The 12,212-nt window shown below is 35.9% G+C and overlaps 1 protein-coding gene across 14 annotated transcripts in view; it reads left to right on the top strand.

The window, feature by feature from the left end:
• ANKRD26 (ankyrin repeat domain 26) overlaps nucleotides 1–12,212 on the top strand; it is a 93,455-nt gene that overhangs the window by 53,027 nt on the left and 28,216 nt on the right. For all 14 annotated transcript variants that reach the window (XM_032243804.1, XM_032243803.1, XM_032243806.1 and 11 more), the window contains 6 exons: nucleotides 118–151; nucleotides 941–1,082; nucleotides 6,009–6,222; nucleotides 7,827–8,010; nucleotides 8,565–8,702; nucleotides 10,010–10,966. In XM_032243804.1, the coding sequence (XP_032099695.1) occupies nucleotides 118–151; nucleotides 941–1,082; nucleotides 6,009–6,222; nucleotides 7,827–8,010; nucleotides 8,565–8,702; nucleotides 10,010–10,966 (1,669 nt within the window). The remainder of the gene's footprint in view (nucleotides 1–117; nucleotides 152–940; nucleotides 1,083–6,008; nucleotides 6,223–7,826; nucleotides 8,011–8,564; nucleotides 8,703–10,009; nucleotides 10,967–12,212) is intronic.

The following is a 12,212-nucleotide window of genomic DNA, read 5'->3' as shown; positions in this document are numbered from 1 at the left end:
AAATAGGGTAAATAAATTATAAATGCAGAGATTTTATTTAAAAAAATAATAGTTTTAGATATTCCTTGTATTTTACATATTAACTATTTACCTGAAAGGTATTTTTTTTCTTTTTAGGCTTACTAAGAAAACATCTAATGAAAAGAACAAGGTACTGTAAAAAATAAATTATCAAAATCATTGTTTAAAAAAACACATTATAAAAGATAAAGTGGGCAGGGCACAGGGCTCACACCTATAATCCCAGCACTTTGGAAGCTAAAGCAGGAGGATTGCTGTCCAGGAGTTTGAGACCAGCTTAGGCAACATGGTGGGAGCCCTGTATCTACAAAAATTAAGAAAAAATTAACCAGGCATGATGAGTACACCTATAGTCCCAGCTACTTGGGAAGCTGAGGTGAGAGGATTGCTTGAGCCCAGGTGTTTGAAGCTGCAGTGAGCTGTGATCATGCCACTGTACTCCAGCCTGGGTGATAGAGCAAGACCCAATACCACAAAAAAAAAAAAGAAATGAAAAAAAAACCAGATAATCTTTTGTTGTAAAGACATTTACTTTAAAAAAGTTATTAAGAAGCATTAGCCATTGATAAAAATATCCTTTTTTTTTTTTTTTGAGATGGATTCGCAGGCTGAAGTACAGGTGCCCATCACCACCGGCTAATTTTTTTGTATTTTTACTAGAGACAGGGTTTCGCAGATTGGTCAGGCTGGTCTCAAACTTCTGACCTCAGGTGATCCGCCTGCCTTGGCCTCCCAAAGTGTTGGGATTACAGGTGTGAGCCACTGTGCCCGGCTTAAAGATAACTATCCTTTTAACAAAAATGAGTTCTTTTAAGAAATACATGTGTTTTTGCTCATATAGAAAGATGGATAATTACCACTTCTGTATGTGCTATAAATATTTTGGGGACATTTTCAAACAGTGTTACTTATTTTATAGGTCAAAAACCAAATACAGTCTATGAATGATGTTGATGACTTAACTCAGTCATCTGAAACAGCCTCAGAGGATTGTGAACTGCTCCACTCTAATTACAAGAATTTTATGTTGCTCATTGAACAACTTGGAATGGAGTGTAAAGGTGGGACCATTGCATAAATTTAAGGTCTTTTTATGTATCCCATTGTAATGTATGTACACTTTGCGTGCATTATGTTATGCTTAGCATAATGTATGTAATGTAATAAAGTGTAATGTATGTGCACTTAGCATACATTATGCTATGCTTAGCACACTTAGCATGGCACCCTTTACCTTAGAGCGCTGATGTGTTTTAGCGATGTTGATCTAACAAATATGCTTTATGTTAAAATAGGATGAAAACAATTGAATATTGTACACTCTTAGCCAAAGACCTAGGAAAATTCCTCTGTACTTTTCTCAGTGTGAATGGCACTCCCAGTCTATTTGTTGACTCTGCTTCTCTCCTGTATCTTTACCCAAGGTCAGGCTACCATCGTCTCCCCACTGGAATACTACAATAAGCTTATAACTGTTTTCCCTGCCACTCTACCTCCTGAAACTATGTCTACTCTGTAACCATAATTATAAATTTCCCAAAATTCAGACCTGATCATAATTACCCCCTTGCTTAAAACCCAGCTATCACTTCTCATTGCTGTAACGTTAAAGATCTGAATCATCTGGCTTCACCCTGAATTATTTCATACCCTTCTTTCTCTGTGTTCCAGCCACTTTCTTAGAAGTTTGTTCTTGTAAGCAATAGCTTTAGTTATGTGTAATTGATAAATGATGAACTGCACATATATAAAATGTTCAATTTGCTAAGTTTTGACCTATGTATACACATGGGAAACCATCACCGTAAGCAAGAGAGTTAACATAGCCATCATCCACAAAAGTTCCCTTATTCCCCTTTATGTTTACTTATTAAACTGCTAAATTGTTCTCTAAGTATTTGTATGTACTATTTGCCATTTCCATCAGCAGTATATGACAAGTACATTTGCTCTGTATTCTCGCAAACACCTAGTTTGCTGTTTTTAAAATTTTAAAATTTTTAGCCATTCTATTCTGATAGGTGTATATTGTGGATATCATTATGGTTTCAATATATGTTACCTTAATGACTAATAATGTTGAGCATCTTTCCATGTGCTTATTTGCCATCTGTAAATCTTCCTTGGTGAATTGTCTTTTCAAATCTTTTACTGTTTAAAAAATGAGGTGGTTGGGGCTGGGTGAGATGGCTCACACCTGTAATCCCAGCACTTTGAGAGGCCGAGGTGGGTGGCTCACCAGAGGTCAGGAGTTTAAGACCAGCCTGACCAACACGGAGAAACCCCATCTCTACTAAAGATACAAAATTAGCCGGGCGTGGTGGTGCATGCCTGTAATCCCAGCTACTCAGGAGGCTGAGGCAGGTGAATCACTTGAACCCAGGAGGTAGAGGTTGCAGTGAGCCAAGATCGTGCCATTGTACCCCACCCTGGGCAGCAAGAGCGAAACTCTGTCTCAAAAAAAAAAAAAATTATGTTGTTGGGCTGGCATGGTGGCTCACACCTGTAATCCCAGCACTTTGGGAGGCTGAGGTGGGCGGATCATGAGGTCAAAAGATTGAGACTATCCTGGCCAACATGATGAAACCCCATCTGTAATAAAAAAATACAAAAATTAGCTGGACATGGTGGTACACACCTGTAGTTCCAGTTACTAGGGAGGCCAGGGCAGAAGAGTCACTTGGACCCCCCCCAGGAGGCGGAGTTTGCAGTGAGCCAAGATTGCGCCACTGTACTCCAGCCTAGTGACAGAGCAAGACTTTGTCCTCTCTACCCCCCCCAAAAAAGTAGGTTGTTTTCTTACTGGTTGCATTTTAAGAGTTCCTTTAAAAATTTATTATTATTATTTTTTCTAATGGAAAAGTTTTTAGTTAACAATAATCATGCCTTGGATGGACCTCATTGGTGGCCCGGCATGGTGGCTCACGTCTGTAATCCCAGCACTTTGGGAGGCCGAGGTGGGCTGGTGACTTGAGGTCAGGAGTTTGAGACCAGCCTGGCCAACATGGTGAAACCCCGTCTCTACTAAAATTACAAAAATTAGCTGGGCATAGTGGCAGATGCCTGTAATCCTAGCTACATGGGAGGCTGAGACAAGAGAATCGCTTGAACCTGGGAGGCAGAGGTCTCAGTGAGCAGAGGTTGTAGTGAGCCGAGCTGGAGCCACTTTACTCCAGTCTGGGTGATAGAGTGAGACTCTGACTCAAAACAAACAAACAAAAAACCTCATTGGCTACGATGCTGCCACTGTGCAAAGCTGAAGAGTTCTTTATATAATATATTCTTGATGTTATTCCCTTTTTAGATATGTTTTTTTGCAAAGATTTGTTCCCCCAGTTTGTGGCTTGACTTTTCATTCTCTTTTTTAAATTTAGATTTTTAATTTTTTTTGTTGACTTTTCATTTTCTTAATGGTATCTTTTGGAGACCTGAAGTTTTTAATTTTGATGAAGTCCAATTTATCTGTTCAATTATGGATTTTGCTTTTTGTATCGTATTTAAGAAGTCTTTGCTTAACACAGGGTCACAAAGATTTTCTTCTATGCTTTTTTCTAGAAGTTTTATAGTTTTAGGTCTTTTTATTTATTTATTTTTTTTGAGACAGAATCTCATCCTCTGTCACCCAGGCTGGAGGGCACTGTCACTACAACCTCTACCTCCTGGGTTCAAGTGATTCTTGTGTCTCAGCCTCCCGAGTAGCTGGGATTTGCAGGCATGCACCATCACACCCAGCTAATTTTTTTTTATGCTTTTTAATAAAGGTGAGGTATCGTCATGTTGGCCAGGCTGGTCTCAAACTCCTGACCTCAGTGATCCACCCACCTCAGCCTCCCAAAGTGCTGTGATTACAGGTGTGAGTCACTGCGCCCGGCCAGGTTTAGGTCTAATATTTAGATCTGTGATCCATTTTGAGTTCATATTTTTGTGTGGATTGAAGTATGGATTCAAGTTCGTTTTTTTTGGAATATCCAGTTGTTCCAGCATCGTATGTCAAAAAGGCTAGTGTTTTTTCACTGCATTTGCCATTGTGCCTTTGTCAAAAATAAGTTGGCTCCATACATGTGGGTCTACTTCTGGACTCTGTTGTGTTTCATTGATCTACAGATGCTCCTGAGTTATCTCAGTTTTTTTTTTTTTTTTTTTTTTGGCTTATTAGCTATGACTCTTAGTTTTGCTGTCTTAGTGGTTGCTTTAGGATTTATAGTATATGAGTTGAACTTACCACAGTCCACCTTCAAGTAGTATTATAACATCATATATGCTTTAATTTTGTTATAGTTCTGGTGTATGGTATAATTATAATAGTATGCTTTCATTTTTTTCTGTCCCAGCCATATCCTTTCTGAATCTGTGGGATTACAATTTTTATTAAGTTTAGAAAGTTTTGGCCAATTTTTCTTCACATTTTTTTTCTGTCTGTCTTCCTCCATTTTTGGGGGCTTACATATTAGCTGCTTGGATTTTTTTCCATAGTTCACTGATGTCTCAAAGTTATGAATCTTTTCTTTTGTGATGGTTAATCTGTGTTTATTTTCATCTAATTTAGTTTTCATCTTTGACATTGTAATTTGCATCTCTACAACTGCAATTTGGTTTTTAAAAACTATCTTCCATGCCTCTACTTATCTTCTTGAGCTTTATTGTGGGGTACAGTTGAGTTACGTATAAACAGCTTGACTTTTTTCAATCTTGCTTTTATGATTTGGGCTAATTCCCCACCCCTGAGGCAATATCTTTCTGATTATTCACTGTCCTGAGAAGTATGAGTTTTTCCAGCCTGACCATGGGAATGAACACTTTTCCTGGTGCTGTGGGAACACCAGGCAGGATTTCCTCTCCTTTTTTTAGGTGGGGTTTCTTTGCTTTCAGGTAGTTTCCTAGCATACATTCACTGTTCATTACTCTGCTCAGTACCCAAGAGGGGATCTCCGCAGATCTCCAGGGTTCTTCCTCTGTACCTGTCGCTCCTCTCCAGTATCCTGTGATCTTTATCTACTTTGTGTTTATTAGACTCTCAGCTTCATCACTTCAACTCAGGGAGTCTGCTGGACTCTATGTAAGTTTTTCCTCCCTGCGTCATGGCCTGGAAACTCTGAAGGCCAGGCTCTGGGCTTTCCTAAGACTTACTTCCTTTGTTTGTTTGTTTCTTTTTTTTGAGACAGTCTTGCTCTGTCATCCAGGCTGGAGTGCAGTGGTACAATCTCGGCTCACTGCAACCTCTGCCTCCGGGGTTCAAGCGATTCTCCTGCCCCAACCTCCTAAGTAGCTAGCATTACAGGTGTCTGCCACCACACCTGTCTAATTTTTGTGTTTTTAGTAGAGACAGGGTTTCACTACGTTGGCCAGGCTGGTCTCAAACTCCTGACCTCAGGTGATCCACCTGCCTTGGCTTCCCAGAGTGCTGGGATTACAGGCATGAGCCATTGTGCCTGGCCACTTCCTTTGTTTCTTGTCTGTCAGGGATCATTGTGTTCATTGCCTGAGTCCACTGTCTCGAAACTCAGTGTTTCATGTATTTTGTCTGTTTTGTTTTTGGTCGTTTCAGAAAAGAAGGAAAGTCAGTTCTTGAAGCAGACTGCAGTAGAGTGTCAGCACATGCCCCAGACTGGCTGGAATGCTTTCCCCCCCTTTGCTTAACTGCTGCCTTCTCATGCTTCATTTCTCAGTGTAGCCACCTCTCCCTTAGGGAAATCTTTCCTGGGCCCAGTATAGGTCAAATTCTCTTTTGTGGTCATTAGAACTCTTGTTTTTGTACAGCATCTATCTGAATTTATAATTGTCACTTTTTTTGTCCTTGTTTCTTCACTGTACTTGAAGCTTAAACAAGAGCAGAGGTCTTGTCTGTTTTGTCTGTAGAGCTTAGTTTAATGTCTTCCACATTGTAGGCCCTCAGTATATATTTGGTCAGTGAATGTTATAGTATACAGTTTGTTATACTTGAAAAGTACTCATATATTTATTCCTATCTTGTTTTCTCTCTGTTACAGATTCTGTTACCCTATTGAAAATCCAGGATGCAGCTCTTTCATGTGAAAGATTATTAGAACTTAAAAAAAATCACTGTGAACTGCTTACAGTAAAAATTAAAAAAATGGAAGATAAGGTTAATGTACTACAGAAGGAGCTATCTGAAACAAAAGAAATAAAATCACAGTTAGAGCATCAGAAAGTTGAATGGGAACGAGAACTGTGCTCTTTAAGGTACAATAGCCTAGTTTTAAAGAAATGTTTATTTACTTTGTACTAAAGATATATAGGAGTATTCTTGTAATTGCTGACTTACCTTCTGGGGCTTAGCAGGGAGGAAGACTTCTTAGTCTTGTGAAGTGTGAAATTCTTGGAAATAATATAACTAGTTCTTAACTATGTACTTCTACTAAATATATATTCTTTTAAATCATTTTAATGGGTATGTAGAAGTCTACCGTATGGAAATCTCATTATTTATTTAATAGAATGAGTTTTGGGTTGGAAATTTTTTGTATTATAGTTAATGGTGGAAGGAATACTTTTTTATAAATCTTTTTCTATATTTCTAATTATTTACTTTGAATACATTCTTCAATATAGAATTATTTGTTTAAAATATAGGAATTTTTTTCAAAGAGGCCTTTGATCCAAATTTTTTAATTGTTCTCAAGAAAGTTTATGTTAATTCACATTTCAATCAATAGAGAATGAAATGGCCATTTTTTTTCAACCCAGAATACTAAGAAAATTTTTATAGCTTTACTCTTAAGATGCATGAATTAAAAAATAGAATGGTTAAGTGATTACGAAAGTGATCTCTCTCTCATACACAGATAAAACGAATTCAAAGTTCTATGTTGAAAACACATATTATTCTTTATGGGTTACCTAAATATTAGATCCTGTTTTGTTCTAAAAGAGATTTTAAAATTGTTTATGCAATATGTAATAAGAAGATAAGTTGAAAGTGTTACTAGAAAAAGAAACATAGAAAGAAAGTATGGGGTAACCAATATTAGGCTCCGTAGCCCAATCTTTAATTATACTAATCTGTAGATATATGTTGTAAGAAAGACATCTGAGGGTGTTTTCTTAACTATAATAATTTTTAGGGACACTTGCAATATTTCATAAAAACAAAAATTTATTTCTATTGAATATATAAATATTTAAATAAACAGTAACTTATTTTTAGTAAACTGTAAATTATCTTTCCTAATTGAGGGGTAATTATGACTGTTTTAAGAAAGGATAATTTGCTTTTTTTTTTGAGATAGAATCTCACTCTATTGCCCAGGCTGGCAGTGGCGCGATCTTGGCTCACTACAACCTCTGCCTCCTGGGCTCAAGTGATTCTCTTGCCTCAGCCCTGCCACCACATCAGCTAATGTTTTGTATTTTTAGCAGATATGTGGTTTCACCATATTGGCCAGGCTCGTCTGGAACTCCTGACCTCAAGTGGTCAGCCCATCTTCCACCTCCCAAAGTGCTGGGATTACAGACATGAACCACCAGCACCCAGCCAAAAAGATAATTTTCAACTTGTATCTTTACTGAATAATTTCCAATATCCTTTTCCATAATATTTACCAGAGGTACTCGTAACAGAAACTTACCAGTTGGCAGAATGTCTCTTCATCACTTCCTTTCAAGTATATATGTTCTGTGGAAAAGACCGAAGTGAGAAATTAAAAACCTGAGAACTAGAAAGGAAAAATATTCAATAACATAGAAATTTTATTAGGGTAATAAACCAACATATGAAGTGGCAGATCACACATGAACTTTTTGTTTTCTAACAAAACAAATTTTAAGATAAGCATATTTAACTGCAGATTTAGCTTAAACCAAGAAGAAGAGAAGAGAAGAAATGCTGATATGTTGTATGAAAAAATTAGGGAACAGTTAAGAGGGAAAGAAGAGCAATATAGGAAAGAAGTTGAAGTGAAACAACAACTTGAACTGACTCTCCAAACACTGGAGATGGAATTAAGGACTGTAAAAAGTAATTTGAATCAGGTAAATTAATTTTTGGTAAAAATTTTATATTCTTAACCTTATTTCATCAGTATTACTTGTAACATCCTTTTGATTTAAAATATATTATGTAGGTTTAAAACAAAATATTATCTCATCTTAAACTGAACTATTACATTTATAACTAAAATTATTCATGATAAATCTTGGCACATAATAGATGCTCAGCCTCTGTTTTCTGAATGAAGGAATGGAGGATACTTTGAGTATAATCACTAAAATAGATGTTAATTTAGGCATTTTATGTTAAAATACAGGCTAAATAGCTCTAAAATTATGGTGAAACTAGTAAAATGTTTTGTGAAGACATTTTATTTTGCAATTCTATATTTGTCTGCATTTAAGAACTGTTTTTGCTCTTTGATGAATTTAGCTGTCATTTATGCGATTAAATTTGAGTAATTCTTGAGTAATAAAGGTTCTTGTGTTTTACTATGCTATTTCCTTTTTATAATATTTTTTTAAAATTCTGCTCTTGATTAACCTTTTAGACTTTAAAACAATGCTCATAGGCCAAAAACTTAATGTATCTCTAGGTCGTACAAGAGCGAAATGACACTCAGAGGCAACTTTCTCGAGAACAGAATGCCAGAGTGTTACAAGATGGAATTCTGACCAATCACCTTTCCAAACAAAAGGAGATTGAAATGACTCAAAAGAAAATGAATTCTGAGGTATTTTTTGTAGTCATTTTCAAATATGTGTGTGTATGTATTTGTATGTGTATATATTTTAAAAACCAACTATCTGCAGTAGTCAAGTAATGGCATTCAGAATGGCCTCATCCAAAGGAGAAGCTTTTAATAGTATCTTCCATAGGAATGGATGGTCTTTCCACATTCTCAAAACCTTTGCTACTAACAATAGATGCTCAAGTTTTTGGAATTGATTTCATCACCTTGTTATACTAATGGAGAGGTTAGTTTATTACTTCTACCCATAGGAAGGGAGGAAAAGTACAGCTAGTTCAGTGACCATATTGTGGCTGTTATTCTTCTCACTTTTGAGAAGAGTAATAGTTTGCTGCAAGTAGTATCTTACTTCAGTAATAAGAGCTTTTGAAACAGTGATATACCATGATATATACTTAGTGATAAGTATTTTGTTCCTAGTAAAACAGTTGAGCCATTTCTACCTGTTTCACATTATTACGTTTTCAAACAATATGAAGGGGAAACAAAAGTTATTGCAACAACAAATAATCTCATGATTGTCTCAGAGGAGCTCTACAAATTTTGTCTTATTTACCATTAGTGTTCTGAAATAAAAGGCTTCTTTTGTATTTAAATATTTATACCACAGAAGTAATTGTGCTTTAGCGGAAGAACACTGCAAATAGAGTCAGAAGACCTGGGAAAGTCGTACAGTTTGCTTATATTTTCTTAACCTTTCCTTTTCAGAATTGTGATACTAAATGAGTTCATCGATATATGTAGAAGTGCTTAGTACAGTGCCTAGATTTATTATTCATCAATAAATGTAATTGTTATAACTGACTATAAAGATGTTAGAAAAATAGAATATCTCTAGAATGTTCTCAGAAAAAAGGAACGTAAAGAACTTTGGGAAATTTGGTCTGTCTAAATATATGCAGAGCCAAGTCTCTTACTATGGGGTGGTGTATGGGTTAGATATCAGAGCATAAACCCAATTTTTTAATGTAGTCAGATTATTAATCTTTTATGCTTTTGAATTTGTTGTAATTCAGGGAAAGGCCTTTCCAATTCTGAGATTCTTAAAAATTCTCTAGTGGTTTTTTTTTTTTTGCTTTCATTAATTAATTATCTTCAAATAAATTTTTGAACTTTTGGGAGTTTATGCTCTATAAGGTTTGAGTTTTGATCCAATTTTTTTTTTCAATTGGATATATACTTATTTTAACCCTTTATTATAAAATGTACAAGTGATTCTTTAATGTCAGAGGAAATCATGATATGTCATTTTCTTGGGTGCTAGCTAAAAGTTTCCTTTGTTTTACTAGAATTTTCATAGTCATGAAGAAGAAAAAGACTTATTGCATAAAAATAGTGTGTTGCAGGAAGAAATTGCTATGCTAAGACTAGAAATAGACACAATAAAAAATCAAAACCAGGAAAAAGAAAAGAAATGTTTTGAGGACATTGAAACTGCAAAAGAAAAGAATGAAGACCTTCAGAAGACTATAAAACAGAATGAGGAAACGTTAACACAAACAATATCCCAGTATAATGGACGACTTAATGTTCTGACAGCAGAGAATGCAATGCTAAATTCTAAACTGGAGAATGAAAAGCAAAGCAAGGACAGACTGGAAACAGAAGTTGAATCATACCGTGCTAGACTGGCTGCTGCTATACATGATCGTGATCAAAGTGAGACATCAAAAAGAGACCTAGAACTTGCTTTCCAGAGAGCAAGAGATGAGTGGTCTCGTTTACAGGACAGAATGAATTTTGATGTGTCCAACCTAAAAGATAACAATGAGATTCTTTCTCAACAACTTTCTAAAACTGAAAGTAAACTCAATAGCCTAGAAATTGAGCTGCATCACGCGAGAAATGCCCTCAGAGAAAAGACTTTGGGTTTAGAACGGGTACAAACAGACCTAAGCCAAACACAGTGTCAAATGAAGGAAATGGAACAGAAGTATCAAAATGAACAAGTTAAAGTGAATAAATACATTGGAAAACAGGAGTCTGTAGAGGAGAGATTGTCTCAACTACAAAGTGAAAATATGTTGCTTCGACAACAACTGGACGATGCCCACAACAAGGCTGACAGTAAAGAGAAGACAGTGATTAATATCCAAGAGCAGTTTCATGCTATTGTGCAAAAACTTCAAGCTGAGAGCGAAAAGCAAAGTCTTCTATTAGAAGAAAGAAATAAGGAGTTAATCAGTGAATGTAATCACCTAAAAGAAAGACAGTATCAATATGAAAATGAAAAGGCAGAAAGAGAAGTAAGTATCAAGACAGATAAATATTTTTCAAACCTCCTGAAAGAAAATTTAAAATAATATTTGGGGCCGGGTGCAGTGGCTCACGCCTGTAATTCCAGCACTTTGGGAGGTTGAGGTGGGTGGATCACGAGGTCAGAAGTTCAAGACCAGCCTGGCCAAGATGGTGAAACCCCCTTTCTATTAAAAATACAAAAATTAGCCGGGCATGGTGTCAGGCGCCTATAATCCCAACTACTCAGGAGGCTGAGGCAGGAGAATTGCTTGAACCCAGGCAGCAGAGGTTGCAGTAAGCCGAGATCACGCCACTGCACTTCAGCTTGGGCAATAGAGTGAGACTCCGTTTAAAAAAAAAAAATTTGATTATGGCTAAAGATTGGATGTAGTTAAATATTAAAAATAAATAGATGATAAATTTATCCGTTTAGAAACATCTCTTGTTTTCAGCAAATAAAAGAGCTGAGAGATGCTTTACTTTGAGTAAAGACATTATATTGTCTACGAAATTTTGAATTTTAAGTTATGAATTGTTAATAGAGACTAGTATGAATAGTAAACTAATGTGAATGTAGTCTTTTACTGCTGAAGTAGTAACTTTAATGTCTTTATATTGCTACATCTTAAGAACATTTCCATTTTTCTGCCACCATGAAGCAGATAAATGGAAATGCTCATACCTGAAATGAGTATTTTGAAATTAAGATTGAATTAAGTGTGTTATTTTGGCAGTTAATAGATTTCCTAAATAAACTGAAGTATATTGGTATATCTCTTAATACTTTTCTGTCAGTAGCTTTTTATATATTTCAGTTGATGTGATTTTATTTTTATTCTTGTCAATTTGACAAGTCTAAAAATATTTCAATCTCAAATTACATATTGTTATGATCTCTCAATTCTTTAAAGCATGTACTTTTTATTAAACCATAATTTAGGAAAAATGTGGTGAATTTTAGCAAACATATTTGATTTAATCTCCCCACTGGTATTTATGATTTACTTTGAATATATTAGGAGCAAATAACTTGCTGATAATTTTCATTTCAAGGCTCAGTGACTATCATTTGGGTGTAACTTTGTTCAGTACAGAGGTAAGTGTAGTGATTTGTGATTTACTAGTTTTGTATTGGATCATCATTTTCAGTGTGTAGGGGATCACCAGTGGAGTGAGTAGGGGAGAGTCATAGCAGCTGAGGTCAGGGAGGCAGGTGGAGGTCAGGTTACCTAGGGCCTCTAAGGCCATTGGAAT

This window comes from Sapajus apella, unplaced genomic scaffold (assembly GCF_009761245.1).
Source record: "Sapajus apella isolate SASKATOON/1434 unplaced genomic scaffold, GSC_monkey_1.0 scaffold53, whole genome shotgun sequence".
Taxonomy (NCBI): Eukaryota; Metazoa; Chordata; class Mammalia; order Primates; family Cebidae; genus Sapajus; species Sapajus apella.
Note: the sequence above shows the minus strand (reverse complement) of the source record. Positions and strands in the feature narration are given on the sequence as shown.